The sequence below is a fragment of the Malania oleifera genome, chromosome 1 (assembly GCF_029873635.1).
Source record: "Malania oleifera isolate guangnan ecotype guangnan chromosome 1, ASM2987363v1, whole genome shotgun sequence".
Lineage (NCBI taxonomy): Eukaryota > Viridiplantae > Streptophyta > Magnoliopsida > Santalales > Ximeniaceae > Malania > Malania oleifera.
In genome coordinates this window covers 132,365,707-132,388,702 of record NC_080417.1, presented here as the reverse complement: position 1 = coordinate 132,388,702, position 22,996 = coordinate 132,365,707, and the positions used below count along the sequence as shown (strand labels likewise).

General features: G+C 38.9%; 1 protein-coding gene across 2 annotated transcripts; it reads left to right on the top strand.

The window, feature by feature from the left end:
- The first annotated feature begins 92 nt into the window (after positions 1 to 92).
- Positions 93 to 22,541, top strand: LOC131144563 (D-amino-acid transaminase, chloroplastic-like). 2 transcript variants are annotated; one of them, XM_058093268.1, is made up of 5 exons: positions 93 to 231; positions 439 to 506; positions 17,162 to 17,337; positions 17,911 to 18,584; positions 22,006 to 22,541. In XM_058093268.1, the coding sequence occupies exons 1-5, from the start codon at positions 195 to 197 to the stop codon at positions 22,116 to 22,118; spliced, it is 1,068 nt and encodes a 355-aa protein (XP_057949251.1). In that variant the 5' UTR covers positions 93 to 194; the 3' UTR covers positions 22,119 to 22,541. The 2 variants fall into 2 exon arrangements, with proteins under 2 accessions (XP_057949251.1, XP_057949260.1); XM_058093277.1 differs by lacking the exon at positions 93 to 231 and adding an exon at positions 7,411 to 7,477 and having other exon boundaries at positions 436 to 506.
- Positions 22,542 to 22,996: the final 455 nt, after the last annotated feature.

The following is a 22,996-nucleotide window of genomic DNA, read 5'->3' as shown; positions in this document are numbered from 1 at the left end:
GCGTGTGGGCCGTGTCCTGTGGGCAGGGGCCAGTAGTTGGGCCTTTATGGGTTAATTAGTAATGGGTTGTTAAGCGGGTTTTCGTTTGATGCGGTCCCGGGAATATAAAACAATTCCATGATATAAAACTGTTGCTTGCTTTCTTGAATCTATACTGGTTCAATCCCATCAACTCACTCACTCTCTCACCCTCCATGGACGCCTGCGACTCTTTTTCTGATCAGAAACAAGGCAATCTATCTTCCTTCCTTTTTGATTTTTCATACATGGTTTTTTTTTGGAGCTCAATTGGTGTTATATGCGTTGTTTTCTCCGTATTGATTTTTGTTTGTTTGTGTGTGTGTGTGTGTGTTTTTTTTTTCCTGTGTTGTTTTGCAAGTATGATTCTATGACGGGTATATTGATCTCAATTGGGACTCTGTTTGATTGTTTTTGAAGATGCAAAGACTGCACCGGGCATTGAAAATGCTGGCGACTTAAGAGTTCCTGTGTTATCTTCATCAGAGGTGAAAATCCTCAACCCCAGCTTCAATTTTACTCGGCTCGATTCTAATTTCCCGAGTCACTGAAATCTTTCGATTGACAGCAATTTGTTTTAGTCCATTGGTGGTTTTTCCCTGGTTTTATATATTTTCGTTATTTTCTTTGAAAAATATTTCGTCCAGGGGAAAATTCCCAAGAAAAAGTTGATTTTCGTTCTTAAATGAAAAGAGTATTTTGTCTAATGTTCAATGAAGAGCAAGTCTCCAGATGAATCACAAATTTTTTTGGAGAAAAGAGAAGGAAAATAAGGAGGAGTTCCTTTGGGGAAGAGTGGTGAGGAGAGGGTTTTGGAGCCTACTTCCTATTGTGAAATTACTTCCTAAGATTATGCCTGCACACACATACCAAATACAAAAATTAGAGCAAATCAAAAGGGAGAAAAAAAATACAAATTTACGTGGTTTGGAGTCCCTATGCAATTTTTACTATCAAATGAAAAATTGTCATAGGGTTTCAACCGTCGACTATAATGTGTATATATAATCTCATATGAAAATCTCAAAATACCCTCATAGATATACAGATATATTGTACCCTTACTCAAACATACTTTACGGTACTGCATGGGGGCGAAGCCCCCCTCCCCCCCGGGGGCTGGTGGCACCCTCCGACACACCCACACTTAACTAGTTTAAGCAGATAGGGAGGTCTCGTGCATGGAAGCTTTAAGGACTTCACATGCCCTTGAGCCCTCCAATTTGTAGCAGCCTTTAAGTGTATACTTTTTGAATATGAGCCACAATTCAACTTTCCATCATTAGATATGGTGTTTTAGAGTCATCTTTGGTCTATTTAGCAATTCCTTTGGGTGGCAAGCCTTGTTCATTATCCTTTTGGTATCTGACGGTGTCTAGGGATGCAAACGAGCCAAGCCGAGCTTTGGATTGCTCAAGCTTGTTTGTAAATTCTTAACCGAACTTGAGCTTGAGCCGAGCTCAGGCCGATCTTTAATATGCTAGCCCAAGCTTGTTTATTAAGCAAATGAATAGGCTTACGAGTCCTTACCAAGTCGAGCTAAGGAGATTCTCACTAATAGTTTGATGCTTTTGAAACCTCTCATTTTGACAGATTAGAGGTTTTGTTAGGCTAAAAGGTGAAAGGCACTCTTACTAATACTACTTTAAAGTTTTTTTCCCCCCACCAAACTAGCCTATTGACCTTAAGCATTAGTCTTATCACTAAACTAAGGTTATGAAGTTGAGCTAAATAATCCTATGTAAAAATAGTCCCAACTTTAAGGCCGACTACAATCCATCAAGCTAATTCAACCTTATTAAACTAGTTCATAGATGGTCCTAATTCAAGCCCATTAAATGAGTCCAAGCTGAGCCTATAATTGAGCTGAAATGAGCCGAGTCTATTCATGTTCAGGCTCAACTTGTTTATTAAATGAGCTGTAAAATTGGGCTTGGAAATTGCTTGTTTACATAATGAATGAGCTAGAATGAGCTCTTACCGAGTCAAGCTTGCAAGCCGCTCGTGAGCAGTTTGTTTGCAGCTCTAGCAGTGTCTATGGTAGCTAAGCAGTTGGATGCATTGAAAGGAGTTCTATTTTCTTTTGGTGGTAGAACTACTTTTATGCAGACCAGTTTTTATACCATCCCACTGTATTTTTTTATCCCTTTTTAAGTTTCTAGAGGGTTAACTCACAAGATGGAGAGGATTATGAGGGATTTTTATTTTTTTGGGTCAAGCATATGAAGAGGAGAGATCATTTTTTGTTACATGGAAGGTGGTCTGTAGGTCTAAATAGAAGAATGAGGATTGGGTCTTTGTACTTTGGTGTCTAAAGACACTTCCTTGTTGGCAATTTGTCTGTGGAGGTTTCCCTTGAAGGTGAACTCTCTTTGGCACATAATAATAAAAAGTAAATACAACTTACAAAATAATAGCTAGGGTGCTAATTGAGGTGTTACGAACTCTTTTGAGGGTCCTTAAGATCATCTTAGATTTATTGTTGTTTACTTCTTTTCTTCTTTTGATAAAATTTCAAGTGAGGAGAGATAATCATATTAGGTTTAAGGAAAGATGCTTGGGTGGGGGGAGGGCAGCATTATCTTCTTCCTTTGTTCGCTGTATTGCCTCTCTTCCCATCGAAATTTGATTTCCTCTTTTCTTATTCTGATAGGGATTCTTTTCTTGGGATAATCACTTTAGAAGGGATTTAAATGATGGAGAGGTGGAGGTGCCGTCTTTTCTACTCTTTTTACTGAAGGGTTGCCATATCTCTAGTACTAGGAGTGATGGTAGAGTTTGGTCTTTGGATTCTTTAGGGATTATTTTTTTTATTTTTTCTCTTCTCATCTTATTAAGATTAATGTGGTCTTTCCTATGGGTGAAGTTCCTTCTAGGACAAAGGCTTTTGTTTGACCAGTGGTCCTTAATCAATTTAAAACAAAGAGTTCTCCACAGAGTAGGATGCCTTCTGAAGCTTTGTTGCAGGAATTTTACTGTGTGGAATTAGCTCAAAGGATGTCTCTCACTTTTTATGTATTGTTCTTTTGCTTGGAACTTGTGGAATTCTCTTTTTGGGGTGTGTGCAGAATTATGGGTGTGCCCAAAATTAGTGAAAGATCTGTTGACTATTTCTTTTGCCATTTTGGAAAAGGTAAGGATGCTAAAAGGCCGTAAGATGTGCTCTTGGAACTTTGTTGTGGGGAATTGAGCTGGAAATAAATGCTATAATTTTTATAAGGAGGATATTTTATGTGGAATTTATTTGGGACAGGATTCAGTACTTGGCTTCTTGGTGGGCTTACAATGTAGGCTGTCTTAGGGGTTGCTGTTTCCAAGATATTGTCATAGATTGGAATGTTTTGTTAAGATGATATAAGTTTTTGTTCTTTTTTTTTTTTTGAAGTTAAGGACAGCTTGTTCTCCTTATTTGAATCTTCTTTTATTTTTTTTGCTTTTCAATATAGTTTCTTTTTCAATAAAGGAAAATGAGAAGGATAATTTTTTATTATATATTTTTTTCTCTATATCAAATACTATTAAGAATAAATTTTGTTCAACTATGGTTAAATATTAGTAAAAATTGAAGGTTACTGACATAGGGCGTCCCCAGGCCACAAGGCTCCTTACTTTGTGAGGGTAGGGGGAGGGTCGTTACAATGTACACAGTCTTACCCCTGCTTTTATCCTAAGAGATTGTTTCCTTGGACTCAAACCTGTAACCATCCGGTCACAAAGGAGCAACCTTACTTTTGATCTAAGGTACAACAACAACAACAACAAAGCCAAGCCTTAAGTCCCACTAGGTAGGGTCGGCTATATGAATTTTTTTCCGTCAATTTATGTGATCATGGATCATTTCTTTTGATAAATTTAGGGCTATTAAATCCTTACTCACCATCTCCATCCAAGTTATTTTAAGTCTACCCCTACTTCTTCTACTGTCCTCCATAGTAACTAACTCAATCTTCCTCATTGACGCATTATGTGACCTACGTTGCAAGTGTCCATACCATCTGAGTCATCCGTCCCTTATCTTATCTTCTATAGGAGCTACACCTAACTTACCGCAAATATGTTAATTTCTTAATTTATCTTTTAGTATTATATCACTCATCCATCTAAGCATTCTCATCTCAGTAACTTTTACTTTTTGGATATTCTGTTTCTTCGTCACCAAAAATTCTGATACATATAGCATAACTAGTCTTATAGCCGTCTTATAAAACTTCCCTTTTAATTTTAAGGGTATTCTATGATCACAAAGGACGCTTGAAGCACTTCTCCATTTTACCCAACCTGCTTTAAATCTATATATTATATCATCTTCAATTTCTCCTTTAGCTTGCATAATAGATCCAAGGTATCAAAATCTATAAGTGTTATTTATTTCTTCATCATCAAGTTTAACTTTATATCCAATATTCTTCCTACTATTACTGAAATTACATTTCATATATTTTGTCTTATTTCTACTTATCCTAAGGCCTCTGGATTCCAAAGTTTCTCTCCATTTTATTGCTTGATTTATTATAATTTTTTAAAAATAACCAATAATGTTGATTCATTCATATTTCCCTTTCCGTTTCCTAATATTCTTCAAGTTCCTAGTGGGATGTAAAGGAAACTACAGATGAAAAATTTTCTTTTCCAGTGTATTTGTAGTAACTCGGGGAAAAAAATCAGATTAATTATTAATTAATTAAATATTATTAAATTGAATTAATTAAATTAAGTAATATGATAGTTATATATATGCATAAATATATATAAGGATAAGTGATATATATATATATATAAAGTAAAGCTTCCTTTAGAAGATTGAATTTTTCAATCTCCCCAAGAGGCAGAGAACCAAATTCTTATGTTTCTCTCTCTCGCCAACTCTCTCTCCTCCGCCTTCCCTCTCTCTCTCCTCTAATCCATCGGCCAAACGTGCGCTGATTGAAGAACGGAAAATACCCTTGAGTTCCATTCTTCGCCATCGTCAATTTAACCGGAGTGAATTTGCCGTAGGAGCGTCGTAGGCACCACTCCTGGGATAAGGTAAACTCACTCTCTCTCTTCAATTTCTCCTCAATCTTCAGCCAAACTAACGATTAGAAACCACAACGATGATCTAGGAGCGTTTCTCTACAAGTTTAGTGGAGTAGATTTTTGAACTGAACTTTCCAGGAACCACTCCGAGGCTAAGGTGAGAAGTACAAATTATGTGAGTCGTTTTAAAATTTTAATCAATTAAATTGTAGTATTTAATTTTTAAATTGTAGTATTGAATTATATCAGATTTTGGGAGTGTTTTGGGAATAAGTTAAATTGTAGGGAATTGATTAAATTGGATTTTTGGAGATATTCCTGAGATTAAATTAAATTGTAGGAATTTGATTAAATAGAATTTTTGGGGAACATTTTGGAATTAAGTTAAATTGCGGGGATTGGATTAAATTAGAATTCTGGGAATATTTTAGAATTATATTAAACTGCGGGGATTTGATCATATTGATAGTTTTTTTTTTTTAATATGTTAGAGATTAAATTTAAATATGGGAAGTGGATCATACCCCCGTTTTTAGAATTTAATTGGTTAACGGGAGTGTGTGAGCCTAGGGATATTAAAATAATTATTATTCCAGGATTTAATTGATTATACTGAAATATATGGTTACAGGGTTTGTGCTCTGAACGTCGTAGGTGTCGGTTTAGGAATCTTACAAACACAGTCTCCGTGAATAAGGTAAGGGGAATAGATTAAGTCAGTTGTTTTGTAAATTCTAACTATTAAAATAGAAATTATATGTGTATGTATATGATTATCATGCAAGTTTTGAAAGCCAACCGTTTAAACTGAAGTTTTTGAGCCTAGGTTTGAGTTAATAGCTATTATTTTTGAAAATGAACCAATTAAAGTAAAGAAAAAGGCTACAGGAATTAAGTAATGGATTCCCTGGATTATTTGATTGGTTGAAATGATTGGTTGGAACTGTTATACATTTTCTAAAAATTGGTCAAGGTGAGTTGGGTTAATTATTTCCGTTTTCTTATTAACGCTTATTTTGAGTATTAGATCAATTGTGGAGATAATTTAACCTATATTTTTAGTAAAATAGATAATGAATATGGATTGACTTATTATTTCAGTAGTTATATAAACATGTGTATTATTCAAATCGTTTGGCATGAAGAAAAATGTAAATACTATGTTGAATTATGAAATATGTATAATATGTTGGAAATACTAAAATGTGTTGCGATTATATTGTATTTAGAATTGTTTAATCAGAGTAGAATATTAATGTTAAATTGTAATGTATGGTTTGAGAACTCCGGTGGACCATAGTATGCATGGTACCGTTGCGAGAGTTTTGGAGAGTTTAGTACAACCACATGTCTTAGAGAGAGTGTTGGTATGGGATAGTCGATTGAGCTGTGAAGGGTAGAGTTCCCCCTGGAGTCTAGACCAGCATGGAAAAGCCAATTGAACTAGCAGACTGAAGAGTTGGGAATTGAATTAATTCTGGTGGGCCAACCGGGGTTAAGTCTAGCCTATGGGCCGCACAACCCGTCATGGGGGGAAACATGTCGGTTTTTATCTATATTTAACCAAAGTATAACGCAACAGTGCATGTAAATATAGAACAATGTATGTGAATACAGAATATATGAAGACAAAGGATGTAAAATGTGATAACAGAGTATGAACAGAACAGTGCACGTAAATACATAATAGTGTATGTGAATACTAAATATATGAAGACAGAGGATGTGAAATTGGAAAACAGAGTATGTGATAAGAGAACAGAGTAGAGTATATGAAAACAGAGCATATGAAGAACCGGGTAATATATGAAAGACAGAAATTATGAAGAGTTGGGTTGGGGTTTTATGGAGATAACAGCATACAGAATAAAGTAACAAAGTATTAAATGTATTAAATATGGTAGTATTATACGTATTTGGGGTGAAGTAAACTCTCCGCCTAAGGGCTTGCTGAGAAAGGTGAGTGCTCTGGTAATTATATGCTCTGGTAATTACAGTCTGGTACCTGAGTAGAGGGAAGTTACATGTATGGGCGTGTAATATTCCCTATTCTCGGATACTTCGCTTGTAAACCTAACCCCGAGGTTATACTGAGTAAGGTGAGTGTCCTAATAGTTGTAATGGTATTAGAGTAAAGGGAAGGTATATGTATGGGCATTTAATCTTTCTTATCCTCAGAAACTTTCACTTATAAATAATTGTGTGTGTGTGTGTGTGTGTGTGTGAGTATGGGCTAAGAATGATTTTATAATTGTGGTTAATTAATAATTGGTGATATTTTGCATACACTAAACTCATGATCGCCACACACTGATATTAATCTATTCCGTCTTATTGAGATGTGTCTCACCTGTTATACAATTCATCTTTTTTCAGGACCTCTGCGTGATCGAGTTTAGCGAGTTCGGGGTTGGGTTTGTTGACATAGCATTTTTGTGAGAGGGTACATATCTTGGATGTATTTTTGGGTTTATGTTTTTAGTTTTCTGAGATGTATATAAATGAATACTGGATGTTGGGAAATTTTTGGGATGGTTATATAGAACTCTGGTATATTATTGAGGATATTTATTTATTTTTCTGCTACGTGATTGAGGTTATGGTATCAAACAGAGGTGATTGGATCACATCACACCCCGGGCCCCACTTGGAGGGTTCGGGGCGTGACAGTATTGGTGTGTGGAAAGAGGTATTTTTCCCCATTGCAAAGTGAAAATTGAGGATAAGTTCTAAAAAAGGAGCCATTTATTGGTTTTTTTAATTAAAAAATATATTTATGTATATGAGCGAGAGAGGGAGAGAATATATGGTCTAGGTGAGGATACAAAATCCTCAAAAAGAAAATCTGAACAAATAATATAGAAAATAAAAATAAACAACTAAAACTAACCCTGAAACCCCTCTTTAAGCCTTATTTGTCGTAATTCACTGAACACTTCAAATTTTCTAATTTTTTCTAACTTTTCCTCACCTTAGATTTACCACCATAAAGCCGAAGTTCATTTCCTTCACAATCAGATAAACAAAAGTCCAATTTATCCAACAAACTGTGAGCTTGAAGATACTTCCCAAATCCTAGAAGTCACTTGAACTAAGGTGGGCAGTATACCATCATTACCCATCTCTACCCATATACTCTTTAATTGTACTGACTTATTTGAAAAATGAGCAGCTCGAAAGCTATCCCAAGTATAGGAGTTACGTCGTATAATAATTAGCCCAAATAGGCCGGATCGTCTCCACGGGGAATGCAAATTAGCTCTAAACTAGCGCGAAATTGGTAAAGAAAATAAGAAAACAAATTTTACTAAACAGGGTTCAGATTCGAAATCTTTGGGGTTTTAAAATATTTATGACGGAATTGAAACAAACAATATCTAAACTATGAACCTAACGCGCACAAAATCAACCGACAACTCACTAAATACACATTCAAATAATAAATCAAAGTTAAGACCTCAATTAACTTAAACAAATATTTAATTTCAACACACTAATGACAAACCAATCATTCAGTCTCGACACTAACTTTAAATGAAAACGACTAAACTCTTAATAGACATGACTCAAGCAAATTACTAAACTTAAACAATCATTAAAGTAACGTTAAAGTGCAAAACTACACTAAAACAAACAAACACACTAATTATCTCAAACCAAAAAAAAAATGAGAACATAAATTGTCCCAGCATCACTAATTATCCTATCCCGAACAAACACACTAATTATCCCAACATCAGCTTTACATGGAGACTATAGTTCCATCAATAATGTGAACAGAAATTAAATTCAACCCAACAATAAATTCGAAAAAAATAAACTCAATATCTTAACTACTTAAATGGAAAACAACCTACTAAAACACAATAATAATTAAGAGTCTCAAATAAAATGAAATTAAAAATAGGTATAACCCAACAAGATAATCAATATGAAATTAAAGTAAATCAAAAAACAAGTTCCAACAAGGTATTTTAAATTGACATTAAACTAAAATAATACAGCAAGTTCAATTTAAAATGACATTAACATAGCAAAATACAAGTAAATAATAATAAAGATTAGAGAGAGAATGTGAGAGAGAGAGAGAGAGAGAGAGAAACAGAGCCGTAGTGCGGTGGAAGTGCTTGGCAGCTTCTGTGGGCAGCTGCTGTGGTGGAGCTCTCAGTGGTTGCTGTTTGCAGCTGTTGGTGCTCTGCTGGTGGTGCTGTGTTCGGTTGCAGCAGAGGGGACTTCGTGCTCTTGGGTTGCTGATCTGCTGGAGATGCTGGAAGCTTGGGAGCTGGAGGGTCTGCTGGAGCAGAGGGTAGCTGCGGCGGCTGGCTGTGTGTGGCCGAAGCCCCTATGTTCCTCTCTAAAAGAATACTCCCAGCGGCACCTCTCTCATGTATTCATCCACATGCACGCCCAGCTGTCCCTTTGAATTCTTGCTTCACAACTCACACACCCACAAATTTGGACTTTTCAAAATTAGGTTTCCAAGCCACCAATTTTTTACTTTTTCAATTTCATATATATATATATTTTTTTTCTCTTTTGATTTTTCTTTATTTTTGTTCTCTGCGTTCACAGCCAAGTTCGACCTTCCTAGAGCCCATTTCTTGTTAGGAACCTGTGAGCATCCAGATCAAAGTGACACCAAGATTTTACCGTGGTTCGGTCAATAACAACCTACGTCCATGGAGCACACACCAAAATTCACTATCTCGCCGGAAAATATTACAATTCTCTCTCTCTCTTTCTCTCTTTCTCTCTTCCTCCCTTCTTCTTCTCAGCTCTCTCTGAGCTTCTCACGCTTCTACACTCTCTCTGTGCTGTATAATATACATCTTCCACAGCCCTCCTTTTATAGGCTTGGAATTTACATCATAATCAATACAAATCAATCAAATTGGAAGTTACAACAAAGAGATAAATGGAGAATAAAAGCACCATGCGTTTTTTGACTCAGCTCCAAGCTTGCAACGCGTTGTCTCATGGCTGTCTTCTGGCTCCATCTCTAACAATCTCCCACTTGGAGACAGAAACACCTCCTCAACCAGAGTATCATGAATAAATGATGTGCTCATAATATGCGTCTTCAAGCATGAAGACCAACTGAAGTTGAACACAACTTCAGCTTCTCTGTAGTCACCATCTTCCTGTCTGCTCGATTCCTGCGGACTAATCTGATGGCTGTCATTTTCACAACTGGTGTAAAAATGCCGATGTAGTCAATCTCTTCCTTCTGCTCAAAGCCTTTGACTACCAACTGAGGCTTGTACCTTCTAGAGCTGTTATGCTCCTCTTCGATTCTGTACACCCACTTGTTATGAAGGCCTTTGGGCAACTTCCACATTCTGTTGGAGGTGAGGGATTTCATCTCATCCTTCATCGCAAGCTCCCACTTGCTCGTATCTGCCACCTGACATGCTTCATCACAGCATTCGGGCTCTCCTCCATTTGTAGGAAGTAAGTAATCAATATACCTTCTGTTTGGTATATGGGACCGAGTAGATCTCCTAAGCTCTGGAGCTGGAGTAGGAGACGGTGGTGTGACGATCTACTCCACTGGTTCCTCCACCTGAGGATTCTCGGTATTTTACTGATGTGTTCCAACACATTTTGAGTGTACCAGTTCTAGTCCCTTTTTCTTTTGGGCACGGGTGTTTATCTGGAATCTAACCCTCTTCTGTTTCCTGACTATACAATCCTCTCATATGTCAATCTGCACTGACTGTAGATCACTCAATTTTTCCTTTGAGTGTATCACCCTGAGTTCCTTCTCGCTCATGTGACCAAGTCGTTGGTGCCAGATGTTGCTATCGTTATTTCCTGTAGCAACTAAAATAGACATGGAGGCATTGGAGGTTAGAAAAAGTGTTCCGCTTTTCTTACCTCGCGCAATCTTTAGTACACCCATTGAAACTTTCCATTCATCGCCAATGAATTTCATCGTGTATTCCTCATCTGCCAGCTGACCAACTGAGATCAAATTCTTTCTCAGGTCTGGAATATACCTAACATCCTTCAGCTTCCATACTAACCGGTTTATATTGATTTTCACAACTCTCTTGCCGGTTATGTCGCAAGGTTGATTGTTGCCAAGGTACACTTTGCCAAAATTACCTGGTGTGTACTCCTCTAGGCAATCTCTGCAGCATGTGGCATGAAATGAGGCTCCGGAGTCTAAGACCCAAGACTCCTACTTGCTCTCCAAAGAGCAGATCAACATCTCATCATTCTCGGAAGCAATATTTGCTTCTGTCTTTGCCCTCATCTCGAATTCTTTCTTCTGACTCCTGCACTGGTTCCTGTAATGACCTGTCTTTCCACAGTTCCAGCACTCAATAACTTTAGTGCTCTAAGAACTTGTGTCCTGAGTACCTCTGGGATTTCCGGATTTTGACCGTCTGGACCTAGATCTGCTGCGGTTGTTTGATCGTCCATGCCTGTTTCCTCTGCCTTGACTCTCCATGTTCAAGGCTGAACTCGAATTGGAGCTATGGTTCGGCTACATTCTTATTTCCTCCGTCAAAATCATGCTGGCGACCTCATCGTATACAAGTTTCGATTTTCCTGCGGAGCTACTGATGGCAGTGATGACACCATTCCAATTTTCAAGCAATTGACTGAGAATCAGTAGAACCCGAATCTCATTATCAAACGTTATCCCGACTAAGGCGAGTTGATCAGACAACTCATTAAAGTTATTCAGATGCTTGCTGAAACTCTCACTTACAGACATGTTCATCGTAAATAGTCTTTTCATGAGATGTACCTTGTTTGCAGCTGAAGGCTGCTCGTACATATTAGAGAGCGCATCCATCAGAGACTTTGTGGATGTTATATGCTTGATATTGAATGCCACAAATTTCGACAACGTCATTTTGATGGCTTCAAGGGCTTTTCGATCAAGCAACTCCCACTTGTCCTCGTTTATGGATGTTGGCTTACCCTTCAACGGTAAGTGTAATTCCTTCTCAAACAAATAATTTTCTATCTGCATCTTCTAGAAACCGAAACTGTTCCCGTTGAACATTTTAATTTTTGAGCTCTTTTCATTCAACATCTTGATTCGCTAATTTAGAGATGGAATTAGCTCAAATGGATAGTGCGATTGGATCCGGAACGATCGAAAACCCTAGAAATGGTTCAAGTCGCTTGAAAAACGGACCCAAAACCACTCCAAAAATGCTCAGTCAAAGTTTGGTCAAACCTGGTCAAGCTTGCTGACGTGGCATCTGTTGACGTGTGCACCTGCTGATGTGGCAGCTACATGGCATAGGCGTGCCCACTGATGACGTGGCAGAGGTGGGGCCCACTGATGACGTGGCTGTCCTGCTGACGTGGCACCTCTGCTGGCATGGTGCGTGACGTGGCGTTGATTCGGATGTCAGACCAGGGTCAGGAACCGGATCTCGGGTTACCCGGGTCTGAGTGTCTTGCCGGTTCAGGTCGGGTAGTGGACTGGGTCGGGTTGAGGCAGATCGGGCAAAGAAGACGCATGCAGCACATGAGGGACTGTTCGCCGGTGCGTGGAGAGGCGTCTTGCTCCGGCAAGGCGCGTGGTGGCACGTGTGGATTCTACAGAACTCCATTCGAGCTCCAGATTGCACCCTTCTCTTCGTCTCGGCGAGCTGAATGCGATGGTGGCCTCAAAACACAGTTTTGTTCGACTGGACAGAGCTCTGAATTTCGGGATCACTTCCGATCTTGCTTTTCTGCTCCAACCGGGCTCTAATACCACTTGTTAGGAACCTGTGAGCATCCAGATCAAAGTGACACCAAGATTTTAACGTGGTTCGGTCAATAATGACCTACGTCCACGGCACACACCAAAATTCACTATCTTGCCAGAAAATATTACAATTCTCTCTCTCCCTCTCTCTCTCTTCCTCCCTTCTTCCTCTCAGCTCTCTTTGAGCTTCTCACGCTTCTGCACTCTTTCCGTGCTGTATAATATACATCTTCCACAACCCTCCTTTTATAGGCTTGGAATTTACATCATAATCAATACAAATCAATCAAATTGGAAGTTACAACAAAGAGATAAATGGAGAATAAAAGCACCACGCGTTTTCTGACTCAGCTCCAAGCTTGCAACGCGTTGTCTTCTAGCTGTCTTTTGGCTCCATCTCTAACATTTCTCGCGAAACTCAAAACACAGAAGTTGTAGATAATTCTTTCCTCTTTTTCTAGAAATTTGAATCGTCTCAATCGGAGCTCGGACGGAAAAGTTATACGTAAATTACGAACAGGTGCGGGTTTTGGTTCGTGGGAATTTTTCTGCAATAAAAAAAAATGCCAAAAATTCATAAATTGTGCAATAAAACTCAAGAATGATAAATTCAGCACTTTGTTAAAATATTAGACATAATTGGACATTTAATTAAAAATAGAAGCCGTAAAGACCGAGTTGAGATGCCCAATTACGCAGTTTTGGCGCGTAATCATGTACCATCTTCAGAAATACTAATTCCCTCGAATCATTCCATTTTAGGCAGTGGCAAATAATTTAGATCTCCAAGACAGTTAGGATTTAAAAAATATAGCCATGCTGATTCCAAATCTCAGCCCATAGTAAACCCACCATCATATTCAAAATTACAAATGACTTTGTACCAGATGTTGCCCCCCCCCCCCCCCCCCCCAACCCCAATTACACATCTTTTTTTTCCTTGCAGATGTTAAACCTCTCACTATTAACACCGTTTTGACCAATGGACTAGTTCACTATACTTGAGGAGAAAAACTAAAGTGGTCAATGGTCGATTGGGCTGATGCTGGCAGCTTATGAGATGAAATCCTCTGTTCACAGCTTTTATCAATGCATGCAGTTTGCATATAGAAAGAATCATTGTGTCAAAATCAGGAAGATTATTAGATGATTCTGAACTCTTATTCCATTTTCTTTCTTTAGATAGTGATATTAGGCTTCAATTGGATTTAGGATTTTGTGCAAGAAAAGCAAAGGGATAGAAAGTAAGATGGAAATTGTTGCCGCTTTTCGTTTTGTTGGATCATGTGTTAACCATCAAAAAGAAGAAGAATGAAGCTTGGGAGGTCTTGAAGTGAATTATGATCTCTCCAATGCTTAAATTAGAGAAAGAGGGAGATATAGAACAAGGGTGACAGTGAGAAGTATGGCGAAGCTGTCTTGAGATATAGAATAAGGGTGATAGTGATAAGTATGGTGAAGCTGTCTTACTTTTGTTTGCTTCCTCCTTATTATAGGCTGGATTCATTTGTTAAATGCCCCTTTTATTAGGGGGCTGCCTTTCAATTATAAGGGGGTTACACACCCTTTCATTTTACTCCTCAATTTCCTAGAGGTTACACCCCTCTTTTTTTATCTGAGGAAATCCAAAGGTCTCTTTGTCTAGTGAAATATAACGGTTGGAAGAGCATAGGACAATTTTTTCCCACATCAGATGCCCCCCACTCCTATTCTTGGATGAGCGTCTTCCAAGTTTAGGAGTAAACTAGATCTATGCCGCCCTTTTTTCCTTTTTTATTGTTTTAGTCTCTTGGGCCTCAGAGCCGATGTGATCTCCTCGGCCTGGCAAGCCAAAGTGCTCTACTATCCCTCCCTTATTTTTTTTCTTAGCCTCCTTAGACACTGGAGCCAAGGTGCTCTCCCACCTGTTTTTTTGGGCTCTGGACCTCCTTGGGTATTGGAGCCAAGGTGGTATCCTTGGTCTGGGGAGCTGAGCTGCTCTAAACCTCCATGGGCCTTGGAGCCAAGGTATTCTCCTCATTCTTGGGAGCCAAGGTGGTATCTCACCCTTTTTTTTGGGCTTGGCCTCCTTGGGCTTGGAACCGAGATGTTTTCCTCAGTCTGGGGAGTTGAGGTGCTCTACCACCTTATTTTAGGCTCTTGGCCCTCTTGAGCCTTCGAGCTGTGGTAATGTCCTTGGTTTTGGTGCTCTAACAATAGCATGCCAAGAAGGGGTGCTCTTGAACCATATATTGGGATGGAGACTCCAAAGCATTTTCTACCTCAATAGGGATGTCTGTGCAGAAGATGACATCATCTGCAAACATTTGATGGGATATGGGCAAACAATTTCTCGCAATCTTTATGCCACGAAAGCCTCCTATTTCCTCTTCTCTTGGCAACAAAACAATCCAGTAAGCACCCCTTGGCACAATATAAAGAGAACTGGAGGTAGAGGGTCTCTCTGCTGGATGCTCCTATAAGACTTGAAATATGAGCAGTTGGATCCCAATTACAAAGACATAAAAGGTGGGAGTAGAGACAAATTAAACTATCCAATGGATGAATTTGTCTCTGAATTTGAAGCACTAAGAACTTTTTGAACAAAGTTCCACTCTAGTCTATCATAAGCCTTTGAAAGGTCCGGTTTAAGGGCCATTAGGGGACCTCCCTTCCTCTTAGCTTTCAGCATGGACATACTGCATAATTTATTGGGTAGCATTGATATTATCAGCAATCACCTTTCCTAGGATAAATGCAGCTTGATGGGGGCTGACCAGTGTCAAGGAGGGTCTCAGTCTATTGGCAGTGATTCTGGAAATGAGCTTGTGCATAACATTGCATAGGAACATGAAAAAATACATAGAAGTACGTCTTGTTCATTAACATCTCGAAAATATTCTGCCATAGTTAGGGCAGTCAAACCAACTCTTGTACGAGCTCCTAGCGGTTCATTCATTTGACCGTAGACTAGAGACACTTTTGAATCTGCAATATTTTGGTAATTAACTACTCCAGATTCGTTCATTTCCCCATAAAGATCATTTCCTTCATGAGTACGAGCTTAAGAGGTTTGTCAAATGCTTGTAGAATTGATCTCTTATCAGTAATCTGACTCTGATCCAGTTCTCATCTTCGGTTTTGAGACTGTCAATGGAGTTTTATCTTCTTCTGGTTATGGTGGATAAGTGGAAAAACTTGTTATTTTCACCCCCTCCTTTATCCATTGGATTCTTGTTTTTTGTTGCCAGAATATTTCATCTCTCTTTAATTCTTAAAGCAAATTAAATCCTTTTGCTATGTAAGCTTGATGTTTTCAGGTGAAGGATCTAAATGTTGCAACACATTTATCTGGTCCCTCAAAGCCTTGATTTTTTCAGTACAGTTTCCGAAAGAGGCTTTGTTCCTTCTTAATTTCTTAGAGGGTACACCCCCCCTTTATTTCTGAGGAAGTCCAAAGGCCAATCAAGTGGCCCATAATGGCTGGGAGAAATGAAAATTTATTCAAATATAAACGAAAATTAAGAAAAATCAAATATTAAAATTTGTTCATTGATTTGCTTCATATTTTGTTTTCTTTCTCATTTTCCTTAATTACCAAACAAGAAAAGGCATATGCCTTTATATTTTCCTTTCCATTTCTTCATGTTTTCCAAGTTCCACACAGGGCCTTAATGTGGGAATAAATACACACACACACACATACACCTCGTAGATGGTCCAAGACTACCATGTTGGTATGTTCTTGGCTTAGAATGACATTTCTTGGGCAATTTTCTGGTCTTGTAGCTCTGTTTCAAAATGCATTTTGATGAGGCTAGAAATCTATAGTTGGCTAAGGTAAATTCCTTCTGTATTGAATGTTGAAACTTAAAAGATGGAAAAGGAATCATTTTTGAGTTAGAAATGCATAGATCCTATGGAGGTTTCCCAATTTGTTGAATTTTCTTTGATTGCAGATAATTTCCTTCAGATATATGTATTTCACGTAGGCTGACTATACTAATATCATCTTTTTTCTTTGTTTCTATCTGATAATCTTCTTGGTTGTCCTACATAATCTTTATTTATTGTCTGGCATAATCATTTTCATCTAACTGACCTTTAGCTGCTTCATTGGTGAACTGATGTTTTGTATGTGAAACAGTACTTATATTCCTGGGTTTGGAAGCTGTACATAAATTTTGTGGAGGTTTCCAATGTGTGGAATCAACTGACTAAATTATTATTATCTGTTCTCTTTGTTTCTATCTAATAATCTTTCTCGTTGTCTCACTTATAATCATCTACATGCAACCAGCTTGTAGCTGCTTCTTTAGCAAACTAATGTTTTGTGTGTGAAACATTACTTATATTCAGCTGCACAAGGATCAACCAATTACTTATTTTTAATTAACCCCACCATCCCCCTTTCTTTGCATCAACCAGTTGCTCAACAAGCTGCATGAGAAGTGGAATTCAGGGAAGGAGAAACCATACCCAGCAATGTATTCCAGCATTTTTGGTGGTATTATTCTTGATCCAGCTATGATGGTCATTCCAATAGATGATCATATGGTTCACAGAGGGCATGGCGTGTTTGATACAGCTATAATTTTCAATGGGTAGGTATAGTTATTTTCTTCATGCATATATTGTCTTATATTGAACTGCATATCAAGCAATGTTATTTCAAAGTTGAGTGGGGAAGTACGGTTAAGTGCACTTAGAGCAAAATTTGTCTGTTTACGGTACAAATATTTCCTTTTTAAATATAATACATAAATTCAGATGCTTTGAGGTTCTAATTCCTACTCAAGAATACATGTGTGTGTGTGTGCGTGCGTGCATGTGTATCTATATGTATATATGTATATATGTATATGTGTGTGTGTGTGTATGCATGTATGTTCTTTTTTCAATTACACTTCTTTGGTCTATGAAGTTATAAGCTCTCTGAATCAGCCTGATTTTTAAGGGGAAAGAATATACTTCTCTTTTGTGGCTTTTAAGGCTACTGACTACAAGCATTTAAACTTTGCGAGGGAACCTGGTTAGGCCATGTTTGAATTGAATGTTATCAAAGCTTAGACTTCACATTGCTGGATTGTTTAGTGTTTTATCCCCTTTTACCTGTTATTGGTACAGTCGTTTCTCTTTTACCTGCTAGGCACCAGTATTTTCATTCTCTCTCACAGGTACCTGTATGAGCTGGATGTCCATCTGGACCGGTTTCTCAGATCAGCATCAAAAGCGAAAATCTCTTCTCCCTTCTCTCGATCAGCTCTCCGAAGCATTCTCTTGCAGCTAACAGCAGTGTCACTCTGCAAAAAAGGAACTCTAAGATACTGGCTGAGTGCAGGTCCTGGGAATTTCTTGCTCAGCCCTGCTGGATGCCCAATGCCTGCATTCTATGCTGTTGTCATCAATGAGGACTTCTCCCAGCGTAAAGATGGGGTTAAAGTGATAACATCCACCATTCCAATGAAGCCACCTTTATTTGCCACCATGAAAAGTGTAAACTATCTGCCAAATGTCCTGTCACTAATTGAAGCTGAAGAGAAGGGAGCATTTGCTTCAATATGGATTGATGAGGAAGGTTATATTGCAGAAGGTCCAAACATGAATGTAGGATTTATAACCCGCAATAAAGAGCTTATCTTGCCTTTGTTTGACAAGGTCCTCGGTGGATGCACTGCAAAAAGGCTGCTTGAGCTAGCACAAGTATTGGTCGAACAGGGGCATTTAAAAGATGTGAGAATTGCCAATCTCAAGGTGGAAGAAGCCAAAGACTCGGCTGAAATTATGTTTGTGGGGAGCACTCTTCCACTATTATCCATCGTCACGTGGGACGAAGAACCCGTTGGAGATGGTAACTGTCCCCTTCCTGTACTACTAAGCATGATTCTAACTTTCCAATCATGGAGATCTCTGAATTGGATGCTTTCTAATTTTTGTGTACACCCTCATAAATTAGGAAGATATTGTCTTCTCATCAGAAATACATAATGGGAGGCGACCAAATTTGTTGGCCTAATAGACGTGAAATACAAACACTTGTTAACTTGTGTTCTGTCATACATTGTAAGCATTGCATCGTACTTGTGGATTGAAATACTAATGTTGCACTTAGTTTGCAGAATAGAATAGCTATTGTATATGTTAGTACGAGGGAGTTCTCATGCAGGCTTGATCAAGCGAACTCCAAGTTGATCCAAAAGCTTAAACCATTAGGTCTTGAGCCCATCCATGTATATAAGCCTCTTCTCCACTCTTTCAATTGTGGGAAAAGTCTCACAAGTAGAAATTTCCAACAATATAGAGATATAATAATTTATGAAAAAAATAATAATAATGACATTCCAATGCAAAAAAAACATTGTGAAAGTTGATATTATTGCTATCAACATGGAATAGCATAGAATGGGCGTCTCCATGGTGAGATTTGGAAATAGTCATCTTTCATCACTTTAGAAGAGAGTAAAAGAAAGAGAACTATACAAAAGGAAGTGAATATCACTTGGTATACTTAGCTTACAACTTTGACATGTATATATAGCTATACAAGAGAGTGAGGTTATCCTAACATTCCGATATGGGACCAAAAACTATACACTATGTTCAATACTCCCCCTCAAGCTAAAATGAAGATGTTGACAAGTCGAAACTTGAAGAGAGCAGTCTGTAATAAACCTGGGCCAACTGAGTGAAAACATTAGCAACCTGGCCTTTGGAGGAGATAAAGTGGGGAGAGATAATCCCAGAACGAACTTTTTCCCTGATGAAATGAATATCCACCTCAATATGCTTAGATAATTCGCAAGTAGCACACTAAAAATTAAAATTTTTGCAAGCTTTATTAAATTCTGGAAATAGCCAACACAAATATTTAAAATTTGCATGTCCCAAACGGGCATGCCACAAATCCAAGTTTTTTAAAGAGAAAACAGAGGAAACATTAGAAGGCAAAATAGATGCCTGAAAGCTAGAAGAGGATGCAGGGTAGGAAGGCGGATCGCCAAAGTAGTAGAGCCCGTCCCTTTCAAAGCCCCTGCCAAAAATCTTCCTCGAACTCAGGTCCTTCAAGTAACAAGAGTTTTGTAAGAAAACCACAGCACAGTTATATTGTTTGGCAATATAACTAACAGATAACAAGTTATAGAAAAAGTGTGGAATATAATAAACAGGGAATAAAGATAGAGTCGAGGATAAACAGGCAGTGCCTTGAGTGTGAATGGAACGAGAGGTACCATTGGCAATGTGGACAGTAGGAACCAACGAAAGGACAAGGGATTTAACGAAAGATGCCTCACCAGTTAAATGGTTGTTCGCCCCTGAGTCCAGTATCCAAATTAGTGTGCCACTGGGCGTGCTAGACTTACTTAAAAGAGCAATAGGGTTACCTGTAGCAAAGGTGGTTGTAGAGGAGGATGCAGTAGGTGCAGCAAAGGCAAGGAGGCTAATCTGAAACTGAAGCTGAGTAAGCTGAGCCTGGAGCTGAGAGAAATATGGAGCAGCAGTAGGTGCAGGAGTAAGAGAAGCTGGAGGTGTAGGAAGAGATTCTGCAACAGCTCCAATGTTAGAAGGTCCATGACCTTTGCCACGACCACGACCATGAGAGGCCTGTTTGAAGTAACGCTCTTGCAGCTCATGGTGGAGAATGAAGCAGTGCTCAATGGTGTGATTATTCCGTTGGCAGTGCTGGCAGAATCGAGTCTTGCGGTCAACAGACCTAGCACTAGTAGGGGCTGCAAGGGCAACCTGCTCGGGCACGCTAGAAGAAGCAAATCCAGGGAGAAGACATCGTCGCCAATCATCACCATCAATCATTGCAAATGCCTCGTACAAAGAGGGCACTGGGGATGTGTTCAGAATCTGAGTCCAGAATGATTTGAACTCAGGTTTTAAACCCATCCAGAACTGATAGGTATGCTGACGGTCCTGGCAAAGTCAATAGCTGCTGCCTCGGTAGGAAACTCAAAAAGAGGCTCATACTGGGCAAGCTCCTCCCACCGAGACTGAAGATAGCCGAAGAAGTCTATCACAGATAAACCCAAAGAAGCCTAGTGGAGCTCTTGATAGAGCTCTAAAATCCAAGCCTCACACCTTGTGTGGGCAAACATTTTGGTCAAGGTATGTATCATGAAACATGAACATCCTGTAGAGACGATCTTCCATAGAAGCAAATATCCAACCCAGATGACACAATTGTCAATGGACCATTGTCAGTGAGCCAGATCAGTATTAGCAGGGCGAAACTCCAATCCTAACAACCACTCAGCCTTGCCACAGCCCCCAAGATATAAGCGAAGTGACTGTGACGAGGCATGAAAGTTGCCGCCATTCAGTAGAATGCTGTTGACCTTCTGAATAGGAGCAGTCTGAGCCAGGGATAAGTTCGAGCGTGGAAGATTTAGAGAAGAAACAGGTGTGCCACTGGGCGTTCCAGACTTACTTAAAAGGGCAATAGGGTTACCTGCAGCAAAGGGTGGATTTACTATCCTTGGTAGACATATCACCGTCCTTGGTAGCCATTGTAAAGAAGAAGAATAAGTTGCAAAAGTATCAACACAGCAAAGCAAAGAAAGTCGCCGAAAGGCACTGGGAAAGTCGATGGAAGTCACCGGAAAAGTTGTTGAAGTCGTCGGAAGGCACCAGGAAAGTTGCTGGAAGTCGCCGAAAAAATTATTGAAGCCGCCGGAAGGCACTAGGAAAGTCGCTGGAAGTCGCCGAAAAAGGGTGCCAGAAAAGTCGACGGAGTCACCAGAAAATGGTAACTGGAAAGTGACAGTATGAAATGATGCACCGGGAAAAATAGTAGACTGAGTTTTCTGATGTATAAGATCCACTAAAAGTGGCAAGTATAGAGCATACGACTCAACCTACTACTAATAAAGCTTTCTGATGCACAAGCTCCACATATGTGGCAAGTGCAGAGCATATGGCTCAATTGAGAACCTGGACCATAAACAAATAACCCAACCTTGCTCTGATACCAAGAAGAAAGTAAAAGAGAGAAAGAACTATATAAAAGGAAGTGAATATCACTTGGCGTACTTACAACTTTGAGATATTTATATAGCTATACAAGAGAGTGAGGTTATCCTAACATTCCGATGTGAGACTAAAAACTATACACTATGTTCAATAATTTTGATCAATTTTTGCTTTGTCATTTGCCTTAAGGTGGCACTGTCATTTTTTTTGCTGAACTATAATATACTAACACGATGGTTGTTGCATTCTCCCTGTTCAATTTCATGAAATAAAGGTTATGTTTTTGTGTGCAACAGGAAGAGTAGGAGAACTGACTATGGCACTCTCAGATTTGCTGTGGGATGATATGGTAGCAGGCCCTGAAACAAACAGGATCCGCATTCCGTATGTGACGGACACTTCAAGTTGATTTAATCATGGGGTCATCATTATTCCATCTTCCAAAGGTGCTCATCTGTTGTTTTGTCATGAAATTTACTCATTAGTTTTCTTCTCCAAAAGGCATGATGCATCCTGCACCTCTGGGAGTCGAGCCTGCTGGTTTACTGCTAGTCCTTCACAGTTTCCAAATTTGTGAGCTATCCATTTGTGTGAAAGGTACCGTTGATGCTTTCCAGCAGAGTAAGAGGTTGCTTAAGCATTGTATTGTAATTGAAGTATGTGGTATTGTCCTCCACAACCGACTTCAACTCTTTTTGCTCTCTGTAATTCTCTTGTTAAAGCTGCTGTCATTTCCAACACTACAAAGGGAGCCAGTTCAGCCCACTTTGGGCATCTGGAGCCATTCATATCATATTAAGTTTTAAATATACTATACTCTATTTTAAATCAATCGGAAGCTCTGTGGATTTGAAGGGCAGAAGCAGATTTGGGTTTCTTGGAAAATATATGCCTCTTATTTTTGTGATACTGATGAATGTTTATAGCTAGATGCTTTGATATTGTTCGTTTTCACCAATTCAAGTGTGCTAAAAATTTCAAAGCTCATTTGGGTGGGTCATCACTAATTAATCATGTCTGTCAAATGCACACTAGAATCATTGGCGTAACCATTGAAGAATGCTTGTTGCAGGAGATCTCCATCCGCAATGGACCCAATTGAGTGCTCGACTTTGCCCATGTTATGTTTTCTTCTTCATCGTTTATTAAAAATAAAAATTATTTATGTGCACAACTCCTCCCTCTCTCCATAGATAGAAAAGAAGAAAATAAGTGGATTTGTATTTCCCAACACAGTATATGTATTTTTGGTACCAAGAAAAGCGACACCCATGACCCTTTGTCTGC